General features: G+C 36.3%; 1 protein-coding gene across 1 annotated transcript in view; it reads right to left on the bottom strand.

The window, feature by feature from the left end:
• The window catches only part of LOC144970481 (rho guanine nucleotide exchange factor 17-like), a 111,057-nt gene that overhangs the window by 15,303 nt on the left and 78,254 nt on the right, over positions 1–17,500 (bottom strand). Inside the window, 9 exon segments of the mRNA XM_078910175.1 lie at positions 1–31; positions 569–657; positions 2,112–2,187; positions 2,190–2,213; positions 3,661–3,715; positions 6,860–7,027; positions 8,521–8,613; positions 11,193–11,309; positions 11,761–11,937. The exon segment at positions 1–31 is cut by the window's left edge and continues 82 nt beyond it. Coding sequence (XP_078766301.1) covers positions 1–31; positions 569–657; positions 2,112–2,187; positions 2,190–2,213; positions 3,661–3,715; positions 6,860–7,027; positions 8,521–8,613; positions 11,193–11,309; positions 11,761–11,937 — 830 coding nt within the window.

Genomic DNA, 17,500 nt, shown 5'->3' with positions numbered 1-17,500 from the left:
ATTGTGGGTTTACGTGTAAGGGTACCTTGAGCTGTTTAGAGTTTTAAAAATAAAAAAGGGAGTAAAAATAAATTAATATTTCCATTTACTCATTCTAAAGACAAAATCTTCACTCATTAACTCACTCAATCCTAGAGATTTTTGCTGCTTTTCAACATTGGAAAAAAATGTATTATAATGAGCACATAGATATTCTTATTATTACCATTATCATGTAAAAACTAAAAACATTAGCTTTGATACTACACCCATAATTTGTCTCCGAAAAAATGTAATAAAAAGGCATGGGGTAAAAGTAACATGGGCAAACTACGGATATAGTCGGTGTTAGGGTTGAGTGAGTTAATTTAGCAGATGTGTGCTTATCAAAGGTCATTTTAATCAATTGAAGGTCGTGAGATAAAATCTCTTCCACTCTACCTTGGATTCAAAACTGCAAGTTGACTTAAACACTATACCAGTGAGTGACAAAATAAAAGGAAGAGGTTAATCCCCCCCCCCCAAAAAAAAAACAAGAAACGAAAAAAAAAAACACACAAAAAAAAACAAGCAAAATGACTCCACTTACTTTTGACAATCTCAAGATCATCGAGGCCAACCCGTAGCCAGACTTTATGCTTGATGTTCTCCACATAATCAGGACCATTGGGGGTTTTCCTGTGGGAAATACACATTGAAAAAAGATTTGTCAATAATATGATGATATGATCTAGACTTTTGTAGGTGAACTTATCCATGGTTGAAAAAATCAAAGAGATTGAATTAAAACTACTTAGGCTGAAATCTGCCATAATTAACAATAATATCATAAATAAAAGCCATTTGATGAACAAAGACAGATAATGTGGACGTTTCGGGTTTTCCCATTGTCAGCAAAACATGGTGAATATAACACTAAAAACGAATTTGTTTTGTTGATGAAGGGGAAACCAAAAACGTTTGCATCATCTGTCTCCATCAGTTAAATGGAAGCTTTCGTGCCATTGAATTATTGTTATTTATTTCTACCAGCTTCAAGCAGCAACATTTGCATTACATCTGAAATCGGCCTAAAACATTTTGAGAGCCTGATGGTATATTTTCATTAGTATGTAGGTTAACTCTCTCCTTACCGGCCATTTTCTGGATTTTCCCAAAAACTTCACACCAAAACTATACAAAAATATATTTATTTTACTCACACACAAAATCTTTAAGTTCTTGCAATACATATTCTTTTTTCTAAACGAGCTCTTCAACACAGTGTTAATGTACTTTAACTATAGAAAACAATTTTGTTCAAATATAATGTACAAAAGAAATTTGAATGACAAAAATGTTGGCTGCATCGTAACGAATGTGACGATTTTCCAATGGGTGGGTAAAGAGGGGGTTAAAGACAGTAGAAATTTCTTGCTACCTTCAGGATATAATTCAGACATTATGTAATCGTCACAAAAGAGTAAAATCTAATAAGGGAGGAGTACCAGATTCAAATTCATGACTAGTTCGTTGATTCTTGCCAATTTGAATTATTTTCATACACTTCACTCTATTAGTATTTAAATGAGGTATATATGTGGCAGTGCAGGAAAATCAGTCAAAAAGATTAGTTTCTACTTTGAGAGGTTTTCTACATTTTATACCAACATATACTTTGCTGGTTATGTTGCAATTTATTTGAAGCAATTATCATGACCAGAAGCTGAGATAAGGCTAATCGAATCCGGTACATCCGGAAAACTAGAAAATGAGTCAGTTGACAGAAATGCGATTTTTGACAAAAGGTGATCTGCGATTTGCAACTGATTATTTTTGTGTTGGCACATACATACATACATATATATATTATAATATATATATATATATATTATATATATATATATATATATATATATATATATATATATATATATATATATATATAATTTGATACAACTGCTGTTACTATTTTTATTGAACAAATCATGTTGCTCATTGTGTACTTACAAAATAGAAAAAAAAAAAAAAAAAAAGGAAAAGAGAGTAGAGAAGATTTTTAAAAACACCGCAATACAATTTCCAGAGATAAAGAAAAAGAACAAACTTATAACCGCCACCAACAAACTACATCATGGTGAAGAACGACTTACAAAATGATGGAAACTTTTCGTGTGACGGGTCCACTTTTCCGCTTGATGCTGCTGACAATGATGACATCAGAGAACACCAGATACAGCATTGGTCTTTCTGTTCTGAAATGAGATCAGGGAGAATCGACGTCACATGTATCGTGTATAAATCTGATAAGTTCAGGTGCAAAAAATCAAATGAGTTCGACTGAAGAATATTTCCTGATTTTATATATATATATATAATATATATATATATATATATATATATATATATATTATATATATATATATCCAGTAATTTTGCTCCTTAAATCATTTGAGGAAAACCTCTCAGTATCTAATCAGTGTTTGCGTGTGTGTTTATGTTTTAAGGGTTTTACGGCGCTTGCAACACATTCAGGTTATATCAGCGCCAGTAAAAAGGAAGAAATGGGATAGTAAAAAGTTCTAGAATTACAAATAAAGCACACAAGAAAAAGTAAGACATAGGGGAACTGGGAACAAATAGGGATCAGATATAGATTCCAAGAGCATACCACCAATGTACTTAGTTTGAGATCACCTATAAGTCTCATCCGCAAGCACAAAATACAACAAAGAGGAATACACTCAAATGCTTACATTATACATTAAAAATTAATATAATGATACATAACAGAGAGGTGATTTACAAGGAAAAAAATATCATCTCCCAAAACAATAACTATGCATTCGACTGTTTCCCTCGCAGCCAGGACTCCGAACAGGGCCAAGTAATCTCATTCCAAGACAAAGACAGAAAGCATGTTGGAAAATAGATATAAGGGGATAGAAGACACAGTATGTACCTCCCTGCCCACTATGGGAGTCTAATCAGTGTCACGGTGATCAAAATTTACATATTAAAACAAATAAATAACTATTTTCAATTCCATAGTAAACACTGTACTTATATCCAAATTATTGGTAGTCGAATAAGGGTAAATGGCCATCAGTAAGAGTTCAGCAAAAATAATTAAGTAAATAAGCCCAATTAAAACAATATTCCCATCAAGAGTCAGTAGTTGTAGACTTCTACAACACACATTGACAGACACATCAATGGTTTTGAGACTAATCACAAATTGGACACATCAGGATCCGGTAGTTGTAGACTTCTAAAAGACACATTGTCATATAACACTAAAAATGCTGAAAATCAAATCTGAGAATCTTTGTCATTTTTAGAGTTTGCAGGATTTGACAAGTCGGGGTGTTCCTCTCAGCTGGGCTTTGAACCCACTGTCTTCAAATCCATATTGACATATGTGACCTATCGTCTCAAAACGGTATTATGTCGGAACGAACCAGATGCTTAAAAGCCGAATTAAATGTTAAACTGGTAAAAAATATAAATTATTGACATTAGCACCCTAAAATATGGTATCCATTCTCCTCAATAAAACATACAAACTCAACACAAGTCTGATATTTCTGGCTATAAATTCAATTTTCAACATCTTAACCAACCCGACTTAATACCGTTTTGAGGAGAAGGGTCACATATGGCTGAGACGGGTATATTAATAACTAAGGAAGCAATGAGTACTTACAAATAACTGGACCATGTCATGTCGAATGTAAGCTCTGTCTGGAACAGCCAGCTGGATTTTGAAGAAAGAGAAGAAAAAAAAGAACATTTGGATAAAATTAATTGACATTTTATGTTAGCATGACAAGAAAGGTGAAGGGTATCATCTATAAGTTTCATCTGGGTGTTGTACAGATATCATGGTGCCTCTGGAGACATTTTGCGCAATAATGATTTTATGCACTTTTCTTGACTTTTGTTTTTATCAACGAATTGAAATTGCAAGATAAATTAAAAAGAACTTTCAACTTTCAGGTTAGTTCCATAAAATTCAAAAATTTTGTAGAGACCACTCCCAGTCTTCAGATGTTCTTATGCGTTTCAACTGAATACAGACCACGAGGAATAAAACTGCAAGACTTGTCATTTATATGAACATGGGAGGGTTGGAGGGTGAGAATATTACAAAGGGTTTTCAATTTGGCTGTAAATTTGTTACTTTTGCGACTGATTTGAACAAAAGATGTAATGAGACATGTCTGCCTGTATAAAAGTTTCCCATTGAGATAGCAAACATATTGAATAACATCAATCTATGTGAAAATTATTCATTATAGATTAGACATTAATGTCTGAAGGAATAAAATATCATAAATTTCCATTGCATTGATATAGGAGATTGTCAGCATCCACAGCCAAACATGGTTATGCCATATTTAAAGTTATGCTCGAGTTTACACTAAAAATAACTATAACATTGAGACTGTCGCCTGCATGGTTAGAGGCCAACAATATGACAAATACCTATTGGGATATGGTATTGCCTAAGATAGACCTGTAAATGAGCTCTATAAAAATTGACTGAAACTCTTCGACAAACTGAAGATTCAATTATTTTTTAAAAATAAGGGCATCAATGGAGAGGAGAGTGATAAATACAATACATTAAAATAGTGGGTGTTATTTCTTACTGGAAGTATGACTGCCATAATTTGATGTAGAGGGAATGCTAAATAAGCATGTCATTCATATAGGTAAAGATGACTTCATCAAAGTCATATTCCTGCCTCTGGAATTTTTTTTGACATAGTCAGAAAAATAATCACCATTATCATCTTTAACTTCTAGCCATGACCAATTGAATTTATTCCTCACACTCACATCTTTAACTTTATCGATGCTCGACAAGTCTGAATTGCGATCCACGAACAGCTCAGCCATTGTGAGAACATTAGAATAATGTAGCAATGAGCAAACTTGATTTTCAATCAGTAAATGACAGAGAAAAAAAAATTAAATAAATATGACTTCTGGCCAATACACTGAATTTGAATTATTAAGTAGAAGTGAATTATCAAGAAGAAACTTCGGCAGGCGTAGCGGAAAAATTCAAAGAATCGAAATGAAGGTAAATCGCCACAAAACAGCAAGCTCGCTTGGGCTTGAGCAAAACAATGGCAGAAAACGTCCTGATTTGCACGGGAATTAATTAGGCTACTTACCATTGTTCCTTATAATCAGGTACTCAATCAGTGAAGAAACGGTCAACCAGTTTGTTTACAATGTGAGGCAATCGAAATGTGCTTGTAGCAATCTATCCTAATCTAACTTTCGATTTAAAGGTGTCTCCATCATCTACCAGAGATGTTACTTCCGGCATTCGCATTTTATTTTTTTTTATATTTTTAAAACTCAGCTTGTAATTGTGGTCAATTTTGGCTTAGACGAAACAGTGAAATTTATCGCTCGGCGGCTCAGTTAAAATTGGCTACCGTTGGGATCATGACAGGTTGGAAAGTGAAAAAATAATTTAACGAAGGCTGTGTGAAATTACACTGGGATGTGTTCAGTCACGCCAATTCTAAAAAGCGCCGCTTAGCCTTGGCAATAAATCCATCGTTAATATTAACGGCTCCCATGAGCTATGCGTAGCGTTATGGAACACTCCTAATTACTTTACGGTCATTCGACTACGATTTGTGAATTCTTTCTTTCTTCACTTCTTTCTTTCTTTCCTTTTTTTTAAATATTTGAATTTGACAAATTGACTGATTTCAGTTAATTGACTGAGAATTTACAGGTCTACTAAGAATGCACAGGATATGGTATTGCCTAAGAATGCACGGGATATGGTATTGCCTAAGAATGCACATGATATGGTATTGCCTAAGAATGCACAGGATATGGTATTGCCTAAGAATGCACATGATATGGTATTGCCTAAGAATGCACATGATATGGTATTGCCTAAGAATGCACATGATATGGTATTGCCTAAGAATGCACAGGATATGGTATTGCTTAAGAATGCACAGGATATGGTATTGCCTAAGAATGCACAGGATATGGTATTGCCTAAGAATGCACATGATATGGTATTGCCTAAGAATGCACATGATATGGTATTGCCTAAGAATGCACATGATATGGAATTGCCTAAGAATGCACAGGATATGGTATTGCTTAAGAATGCACAGGATATGGAATTGCCTAAGAATGCACATGATATGGTATTGCCTAAGAATGCACATGATATGGTATTGCCTAAGAATGCACAGGATATGGTATTGCTTAAGAATGCACAGATATGGTATTGCCTAAGAATACATGGGTATACTCTTAAAATGTATGAAGTAAGGTGATGCCATCTAATTCAAGTTTTCCTTTAAACTAGGATTTGATCAAAAGAAAATAACAGACAATTCCTTAATTTTAATTGCCGAATACATAGCATCCAAGGTTTCAAAGAGCCAAAACAGAACACCTATAAGCGCACTACCGTCATGACCCAAAATGGCAGTATGTTTGGACTATCATAAAATATAATCTAGATTTAGAGCAATAGTCTCTATTTGCCTGTTCCTTGTTTTAAATTGCTAGTCAAAAAGTCATAATCCTGGGACAAGCCAGGGTCTTCCATACAAACAGTCTAATAATTTAAAAAAAAATGTTTTTTCCTTTTTCTTCAGATTGCTAAATCGACATACTCATGATTTTAATGGGACAGTTGGCCACTATGCAAATATTCTGGGTTAAAAAAATGTGTGAATGAATTGCATTTACTATATTAATGAGAGAAAGCAACTGCCATCCATCCCATCTTTGACAATTTGCCTTCACCTCCCAGCATAAGGAAACAACTTCATATGCATGGAAAATCAAACAAATTTTTTCGATTTTCAATGAGGGTGAACTCGAGAGAGTTAAAACAACTCACATCTGATATCAAAAGCAGTTCCAACTTTTTCAGGGTTTCTTGCATGTCTTCCTCTTGCTGTGAGTCATTGACCGTACCAATCTTCATGGCCAAGTCATGCATGACTCGACACGCTTGCTGCAGCAAGGGGGAGTCTGGGTGATCCCTTGGAGTGTTGTCTAGTAAACGCTGGAAACAAACAAACAAACAAATAAACAAACACATTTGTAAATAATGGTGCGACTATTCAATATCAGTAAAATATACCATAACTTAACTTTAGCATTTATATAGCACAATATCCACAAAGCGCTTTACAAGGGATCCCTAGTCAACAACAACACTTAACATGTACGACGAGATATGACACCTATTACAATATTATACTTTATTCTGACAGAAACAACGCTGTTAACAGCCAGGTGCTCATTTTACACCTGAGTACAGTGAGGAATGTGAGGAAAGAGCCTTTTTCAAGATCTCAACTATGCACTGTCTCACAAAGAAGGATATGCTGCTCATTATAAATATCATGCACTAATATCAATTGACCTTACGCCAGTCTGAGTAAACTCTGCCTGTATAGATGTAAACAGTGTTCCCATTTTTTTGATAAATGCTGAAAATATCAGTAATAATTTATCATTTTTTCACAGTATTTGATAAGATTAAAATGATGGGGAGATAAGGTCTTGTGGTATGACCTCGCCTTTCGACTGGAAGGTCCAATGTTCGAGTCCCAGTCTGAGTGTTGTATAATTGAGTCATTGAAAAGGATCTTTACTCACATTCTCTCACCGTAAATTGAGTACCCGGCCCCTGACAGTGTTGTCTGTCGGAAAAATTGTAATATTGGTTAACAGGCTTATGGCCCTCCCAACATGTTAAGTGTTGCTGTTGGAAAGGGACCCCTTGTACAGAGCTTTTAGCACGTTTAGTGGATATTGCGCTATATAAATGCTCAATTTTCTTTTTCAAAGTAAAAGATGATACGACATGTTCATTATTAAGAGCATTACCTTTTTTTTAAAAAAATATTTATTTATTTATTCATTCATTTTTGTACATTTATTACATTTGCATGTATTACTATGTTGATAATGTTCCATTGAATTTCCTTTTATTCATCCCACAGGGCAAATTTGTCTCTAGGGTTTATTCCAAGGGAAGACTGGAATAACCCAGCTGCAGTGCAGTGCCGCAAATTGAGCTAGGACGAGGTGACTTGCTCAAGGCCACGCAGTGAAGGTGATAGATCTCGGTAACTTTCGGACACAAAGCAAAGACCGTACCGCTGAACCATGCTGCCTACAATCTAAATCTAATAGCTATATATATAATATATATATATATATATATATATATATATATATATATATATAATATATATATATATTATATATATTTATATATTATATATATATTTTATATATACAACGTGTATATATATATTATATATAGCTATTAGATTTAGATTGTAGGCAGCGTGGTTCAGCGGTACGATCTTTGCTTTGTGCTGGAAAGTTACCGAGATCTATATATATATATATATATATGTGTGTCTGTGTGTGTGTGCGTGTCTTCTCAACCTATTTTTTGTAAAGTGCTTTGAGCTCATAATGCATGAGATGTTGGTGATATATAAATGTACACTATTATCATTATATTATCCAAAGCATTACCTGTATGAGTAGCTCATAGCGGGGTATTCTTTGGATAGGACGTACTATCAAATCCTTCATGGTCAGTTTGCTGCCACTCTCCTTTTGACATTGCTGGAAAGGGAGATAATAAAAAAAAGACATGTCAAGACAAAAGACTTGGATATTTTTACTCTTTCTATTGTAAAATGTTTTTATTTTTTTAAATTGTTTTTTTAATTTGTTAAAAGTCAGATGAAATGTGTTTGTCATCATATTATAAAATGCCGTAGTGGTGGATTCCAGCAGCTCAACTGGGAGTGTAATAACTAGTTTTGAGACTGGGTTGAGAGAGGGGATACGACTACTACAACTAATATTGCTACTATTGCTAAAATTACTACGACTACTACCATCACTACTACTACTACTACTACTACTACTACTACTTTTACTACTACCATTACTACTACTACTACTACTACTACTACTACTACTACTACTACTACTACTACCACCATTACTACTACTACTACTACTACCATTAACTACTACTACTACTACTACTACTACCATTACTACTACTACTACTACTACTACTACTACTACTACTACCATTACTACTACTACTACTACTACCATTACTACGACTACTACTACTACTACTACTACTACCATTACTACTACTACTACGACTACCACTACTACAACTACTATTTCTACTACTACTACTACTACTATTACTACCACTACTACAACTACTACTAATACTACCACCACTACTACTACGGCTAATATTACTACAAGCACTATCACTCCTTCTATTACTACTACTACTGCTACAACAACTGCAACTACAACTACTACAATAATACTATTACTTTTTCTGTTATTATCATTATTTCAATGCTTTTAGGACTTTACTCCATGATGGAAAGCTGGTATTCAACAAGGTGTCTGCACAATATGCTGAGAAGAGCCGGAAAAATGAGCAAATTTCATAAAATGAGTTATGAATGCAGTGGTATAGACCATACCTTTCTGATCATTTACCACTTTAAATTTTTTTTCTATGTGCATTATAACCAAAGTTATGAATTATTTTCTGAATAAAATTTGTTGCTATGGGAAACACTTTATCTTCGATTTTGGCTCACATCTCGAATCGAAGCTTGTCACATCTTCCCGGGTTTTCTCAGTCAGCTTCACATATTTTTATACCAAAACCACACTCATTTACAACAAGGTGTCTTAAAACTCTACATCTTTGTAGATAATACAAGGAAAACACAGTTATCTTTTATTTTTAAAAAGCCTTTTGAAATTGCAGCCTGTAATGATGCCATTCTGTAAGACTGGGGAGAAAAGTGCAGTGACTTTAATGTACGAGTGAATAAAATCAGAAAGATAAACATACAAATCTATTCTAAATAAATAAATAAATGTGGAAAATATTATTTGATGTTTCCATCTTCTATACAATTGCAATATTTCCCATTAAAACGTATACAACAGAGCTGTCTACTGGAAATTAAATAAAATTCGTGGTTTTCAAGGGGGAGGGGGGGGGGGGGGGGGAAGAAGAGAAAAAGTCACTTTAAATATTTAGAAATAAACAATTTTGCTCTCAGAATGGTCCAAAAATGCTCCAAAGTCCTGAATACAGGTCCTAAGAAGCTAAACTTTCCTTTTCGACAAGATTTATTGAGTCAAAGAGACCCATGCATCTCTGTAGCTGGAGACAAAAGTTCGTATATTTACGAATGTTTCATAGTACTAAGCAGGTCTGGTATACAATAGCACCCATTGTATGAGATTATCCAAACAAAAAAGGCAATAAATCAAAAGACAGAAGTGTGAGTGTGCAACCCAAGTGGTCCACCTGAAGACACACTGTATACAAGGGAGGTAAACTGAAACACACATTTAGTTGCCATAACACATCTGGGAATCAAAGACAATGTGGGGGAAGGATGTGTCACAGAAGGAGTAAGACCAGACAAGTGTGCGACACGTGTTGTTGAAAGGGTGCAGGCGACGTGTGTTTATTTACAGGTCTGATAGGCCATATTGTCATGGGCTCATTGATGTAATGGAAACACCCTCAAACCAAGACAACACATTGCCCATTACAACAACGTAGTCAAACCCATAATCGCATTCGGTTATCGGACCTTCACCTACTTCTACATCACGACACAAGACTGAAGGGTCGCTGGTTTGGATAAGTAAGTAAGTAAGTAAGTTATTTATTTATTCATTTATTTATCTATTTATTATTAATTCTTTTGTTTGTTTTTGTTGAAGTACAAGTTGGAAATGGACAGTGTTTGTTTTTGTTGAAGTACAAGTTGAAAATGGACAGTGTTTGTTTTTTGTTGAAGTACAAGTTGAAAATAGACGGTGTTTGTTTTTGTTTACGTACAAGTTGAGAATGGACGGTGTTTGTTTTTGTTGAAGTACAAAGTACAAGTTGAAAATGGAAGGTGTTTGTTTTTGTTTAAGTACAAGTTGAAAATGGACGGTGTTTGTTTTTGTTTAAGTACAAGTTGAAAATGGACGGTGTTGGTTTTTGTTTAAGAACAAGTTGAAAATGGACGGTGATTGTTTTTGTTGAAAATGGACGGTGTTTGTTTTTGTTTAAGAACAAGTTCAAAATGGACAGTGTTTGGTTTTCTTTTAGTACAAGTTAAAAATGGACGGTGAGTGCTTACCTCAATGAATTTCTGTACAGATGATTTGGTGTTGAGTGCGTGTTCTATGACTTTACCAGAGGCTTTGTAGTTCTCTACAAACGACATGTAGCTCTCTAATACTGTCTGCTTGGCAAACTGGTTGGAAACAAAACAAGGGTGGGGAGGATAAGAATGATGATAAAGACGATGATAATGATGATGGTGATGATGATGATTAATGATTGTAGTGATAATGATAATGATGATGATGGTGCTGATGCTGATGATGATAACAATTTTGCTGAGGTTGATAATGATGACGATGATGATGATGATGATGATGATGATGATGATGATGATGATAACAATGATGATTTTGATAACGATGATAATGGTGGTGGTGGAAGACCCCAACTAGTCTATGCTATAACAAAACTGTCGATGACACTAATAACCTAGCCTATATATATATATATATATATATATATATATATATATATATATATATATATATATATATATATATATATATATATATATATATATATATATATATATATATATATATATATATATATAAACATATAAATAAAACAAAACTTCTTACAATGGTGTTGATGATGTTTCCTACAGTGCTGCGAGAAGTCTCCCAGTGTTTCCAGACATTGTCCAGAAAGTCCAGGTAGATGGAGTGATGAGTGAGGATCTCTGGGATCATGTAGAAGATGTTGTCCACGATGTTGTCGTCCACGCTAGACTGAGTCTTCAGGGGAACCATGTATTTCTGGAAAATGGAGGAGTAGTAGATGTATTACTTTTTGTCTGAAGAGTGAAAGGGAATCATGTATTTCTGACAAATGGAGGGAGCATCAAATGTATTGCGATATGCCCCCCCCCCCCCGGTCTTTGATGTAAGGTGATAGATGCATAAGAAAAAAATACACAGCTCTAGAGAGAGAGAGAGAGAGAGAGAGAGAGAGAGAGAGAGAGAGAGAGAGAGAGAGAGAGAGAGAGAGAGAGAGAGAGAGAGAGAGAGAGAGAGAGAGAGATAGATAGAGAGAGAGAGAGAAAGAGAGAGAGTGAGAGAACAGCTTAATCCATCCAGGTCAACGACCTATCTCAGCCAAAAACCCGATGTAATATCATCATCATAATTACCAATATTATTATTATTATTATTATTACTATGTACCTATACACGTATCATCATCATCACCACCAACGGACCTGCCTTGTACTATGGAGAATTCGTAGAAATACGAATTGTTGGCTCCAGCTACAAAGATGCATAGGTAGGTCTCTTTGACTCAATAGATCTTGTTGAGAAGAAAAGTCTAGCTTCTTATAACCTATATTCAGGATATTGGAGCATTTTTGGATCATGCTGAGAGCAAATTGTTTATTTTTAAAGCTATTTAAAGTGAAATTTTCTTCTTTTCCGTTTTTAAAAAAAATTTTTCTCGACTACGAGGTTACTAGTGTGCATCTGTGTGAGTGTGTCTATGTCAATATTGTATTGTTATAAATGTGTAACCAAATGACAAATTGTCACTTTTTTGAGGACAATAAAGATTTTATTATTATTATTATTATTATTATTATTATTATTATTATTTTGTTGTTGTTGTTGTTGTTGTTGTTGTTGTTGTTGTTGTTGTTGTTGTTGTTGTTGTTGTTGTTGTTGTTGTTGTTTTCTTCTCTTCTTCTTCTTCTTCTTCTTCTTATAATAATAATAATAATAATAATAATAATAATAATAATAATAATAATTATTATTATTATTATTATTATTATTAGTATTATTATTATTATTATTAAACTACGATTTTTTGAAATGACATTAGGCAGCTCTGTACCAACCCAACAGAATGACTTATTCACTCAGCGTTCATATGACGATAATTGGGAGCGAAGCGGTTCGGAAACGGGCCCGGCGTATGCCGTTACGGATCGCTTACAACAACAGTAAGCAGTTAGTAGTAGTCAGCTCGACGGCAGGGTTGGAGATGTTTGCGGCGCTGCATTGCGGCTGGCGCTTGGATTATTCCAGTCTTCCATTGGAATAGACCCTAGAGACAAACTTCCCCTATGGGATAAATGAAGGGAATTTATTTATTTACTATTATTTAAGGTTTTTACGGCGCCTGCAACACATTTAGGTCTGATAACCGGGCGGGCAATGTTAAGCGCGATCAGTGGTTGGATAGGTGATAACGAACGCAGAAAATTGTGTCCCGACTTTGATTCTTGGGGTAAGGCACTTTAAATACATTACCTCACTCAACTCAGTTGTGAATCAGTTCTACAGGCAGTGCGATTGTACGTGTTCGTACAAAAAGGACGCCCAACATAACAGAAGCCAATATACTATATGAAATTGAAGTATTATCGGTCTACGGGGGAACATATTATGGAACAATGTGAAACGCATTGGGCATGATTACTCCGTGGAAATGCGCTATACAAATGTTCATATCTACATTTTATTATTAAAAAAAAAAGAGGGGGGAGGATTTTCGCGCTTCAAGCAGCAACATTTTCATTTTGAAATTTGTATTTGTAGTTCAATGCAGAAACAAGAGGGCCGCCCCGCTTCAAGTACACACGCTCAAACCTAGGACTTCTCTGTTGTGAAATCCCAGGTTTGAGATGTTTTTGACAAGATCAATGGTCATTTTTTAATATTAATCGGCGATCGATATTTGAAGGACGAATTTTCTGGACATAACTTCAAATACTTGTTGCTTTTTTGTTTGTTTGTTTGTTTTTATTTTTGGGGTTTTTTGTTTTTCTTTTCTTTTCAGAGTAGAGCAGACAATTGAGTTCTTCCTTATCAAAAAGGGGGGTAACATCTAGTAAGGCACTTTGTTAAATCATCCCAGAGATCGGTAAGGATAAACAGCACAATAGCAATTGCTTGATCCCCTTTGGATAGGACGCTAGTCTATCGCAAAGTACTTTCCGCCAAGTCTACCAGATCCAGCTACCCACCAATGCCGGGTGGAGGGGGATGGGGGCAGAAAAAGATTTCGACTTCATCCAGGATCGATCTCGGTCCCTTTGCGCGTGAAGCGAGTGCTCTACCAACTGAGTTATCGGGACCCACGCCAAAGAGGTCGTTAACAACCTGTTACCTTTTTGCACTGAATTTTCTAGAAAGAGTAGTATCACGTGCCGTGTACCAATTTTGCCATTTTTTTAAACATCGTGTCTTTGAAGCCACAATAATGTATAGAAATTCGTACCTGGTTGAAAGAAGAAGTGAAGAGAGAGAGAGAGAGAGAGAGAGAGAGAGAGAGAGAGAGAGAGAGAGAGAGAGAGAGAGGGAGAGAGAGAGAGAGAGAGAAAGAGAGAGATCGGGAAATGGAGAGAAGGGGGGTGGGGGGAGGAGGAGAGAGACACATTAGAGAGGATGGGGAAACACAGGAGAGAGAGAGAGAGAGAGAGAGAGAGAGAGAGAGAGAGAGAGAGAGAGAGAGAGAGAGAGAGTATCAAGTAATCCCATTCCAGGACAAAGACAGAACGGACTCAGAAAACATAATATAGGGGGATAGAAGACACAGCAAGTGTGAGATAGATAGATAGATAGAGCGATAGATAGATAGATAGATAGAGAGACAGAGAGAGACAGAGAGAGGGAGAGAGAGAGACAGAGAGAATAGAAGGGAGATGGAAGAAAGGGGAGGGAGAGGAGACAGCGAGCGACAGAAAGTAGAAATATTATATATATATAGATAAGTAGAAAACGGTAAGGGCTGCCTGAAGCCGGTGATCGTAAAATACTAACGAAAGAGTGAAAATGGAAAGGCTTCGTATGGGAACAAAACAGACAATGGACGTTTCGGGTACAAACCCTTCGTCAGCACAACAATACACAAATAAACGTGGAAAACAAATAAAATATAATGAAAAATAACTTGTATCGTCTGTACTCAATGGTGGTTGCAGTATGAATGAAATGTTAGCGTGGCGTGGGTAGAGGATAGGGTGCCCCAGGGGGGTGATCTAATTGATAAGCAAAGGTCAGCGTCAGGGAACAGAACTTTCCAGACTATAATGGAAGATAAAAGACATATTGGTAGTAGTAGTAGTAGTAGTAGTAGTAGTAGTAGTAGTAGTAGTAGTAGTAGTAGTAGTAGTAGTAGTAGTGGTAGTAGTGGTAGTAGTGTGTAGTATAGTAGTAGTAGTAGTAGTAGTAGTAGTAGTAGTAGTAGTATGTAGTAGTATAGTAGTAGTAGTAGTAGTAGTAGTAGTAGTAGTAGTAGTAGTAGTAGTAGTAGTAGTAGTAGTAGTAGTAGTAGTAGTAGTAGTAGTAGTAGTAGTAGTAGTAGTAGTAGTAGTAGTAGTAGTAGTAGTAGTAGTAGTAGTAGTAGTAGTAGTAGTAGTAGTAGTAGTAGTAGTAGTAGTAGTAGTAGTAGTAGTATAGTAGTTAGTAGTAGTAGTAGTATAGTAGTAGTAGTAGTAGTAGTAGTAGTAGTAGTAGTAGTAGTAGTAGTAGTAGTAGTAGTAGTAGTAGTAGTAGTAGTAGTAGTAGTATAGTAGTAGTAGTAGTAGTAGTAGTAGTAGTAGTAGTAGTAGTAGTAGTAGTAGTATAGTAGTAGTAGTATAGTAGTAGTAGTGTAGTAGTAGTAGTAGTAGGAACGCTGTAGTGGAACAGTAGGGGGGGGGGGTGGAGGGGGCGAGGTGAAAGGGTCACGGCGGAGGTGGGGGGGGGGGGGGGGGGGGGGGTTTGTTGGATGAGCGAAGGTCGAATCTTCGCGAAGGAACGATGCGATAGTAAAGTGGAATACACCAATAAATAGATAGATGGATAGGCAGATAGATAGGTAGATGGTCAGAAAAGAGGGGAGAGAAGGGAGAGAGAGGGAGAGAGAGGGAGAGAGAGAGAGAGAGAGAGAGAGAGAGAGAGAGAGAGAGAGAGAGAGAGAGAGAGAGAGAGAGAGAGAGAGAGAGAAATTAATAAAAGAAAAAAAATTAAAAGAAAAATTTTTAAAAAAATTTAAAAAAATTAAAAAAAAGGGGGCGGGGGGGGGGGGGGGTTGGTTTGAGGCGGACCGGTAGAGAGGGGGGAATCAGAGAGAGAGAGAGAGGGGGGGAGGGAGAAAGAGGGAGGGGGGACAAAGACAAAAGAAAGAAAGAAAAGAAAGAGAGAGAGAGAGAGAGAGAGAGAGAGAGAGAGAGAGAGAGAGAGAGAGAGAGAGAGAGAAAGGGTGGAGGGGAGGTGAGAGAGGGCGAGTAAACAGCCGAGTGATAGCTGGGTCTATATGTATATTAATGGATGAAAAAGTGGATGATTGGACACAATGAGAGAGAGCTAGGAAGGTAGATGACTATGAATCGGTGGATAATCAGTAGATAGATAGCTAGCTAGCTAGCTAGCTAGATAGATAGATAGATAGATAGGTAGGTAGGTAGAGTTGTACTTTTAGTAGTATGAACAGTAGTAGTAGTAGTCGTAGTAGTAGTAGTGGTAGTAGTAGTAGTAGTAGTAGTAGTAGTAGTAGTAGTAGTAGTAGTAGTAGTAGTAGTAGTAGTAGTAGCAGTAGTAGTAGTAGTAGTAGTAGTAGCAGTAGTAGTAATAGTAGTAGTAGTAGTAGTAGTAGTAGTAGTAGTAGTAGTAGTAGTAGTAGTAGTAGTAGTAGTAGTAGTAGTAGTAGTAGTAGTAGTAGTAGTAGTAGTAGTAGTAGTAGACGGGATCGTAACCTGAGGGATCTCCTTGTCAGAAGCCGCCTGGAACCCATACCTAGGGATGGACCTAAAGCCAGATCGTGTATGCGACCCCGATGCAAGACTTGTGGGCACCTGTGGGAGTATGACAGAGTCAGCTTTCCAGACAAGATTTGGGACATCAGGCGGCCGTTACTTGCACTGACCGTAATCTAGTCTATGCGATTACGTGCTCCCTGTGTGGGATTGCTTACGTTGGTGAGACCGGAAAGAGGCTGGGTGACAGATTCGTGCAGCACTTGCGTGACATATCGAACTGTGCAGACACAGCAGTGGCCAGACACTTCAATCTGCCAGACCACTGCGATGTACAGTGTGTGCGTGGTGTGTGTGCTCAGTTTTTGCCATTCGGACACTTCGCCCGTCGACGTAGGGAAACTCACCTGATCAAGTTGTTGGGAACGCTGACTCCACGCGGACTCAACACCAGGATTGACCACCACTAGATGTCAACGTCACCCATATTCATCACCACTGCTGCTCTCACTTCTGCCACTACAGCTACTGCTGCTGCTACTACTATTACTTCTACTACTTCTAACTACTACTCCTACTACTACTATACTACTACTACACTAACTACTACTACTACTATATTACTACTTATTACTACTACTGCT

Source organism: Berghia stephanieae, chromosome 4 (assembly GCF_034508935.2).
Source record: "Berghia stephanieae isolate SIO BIC M18660-M18661 chromosome 4, UCSD_Bste_1.3, whole genome shotgun sequence".
In the NCBI taxonomy this organism is placed as follows: Eukaryota; Metazoa; Mollusca; class Gastropoda; order Nudibranchia; family Aeolidiidae; genus Berghia; species Berghia stephanieae.
The sequence above is the reverse complement of the archived record's forward strand: the minus strand, read 5'-3'. Positions and strand labels throughout refer to the sequence as shown.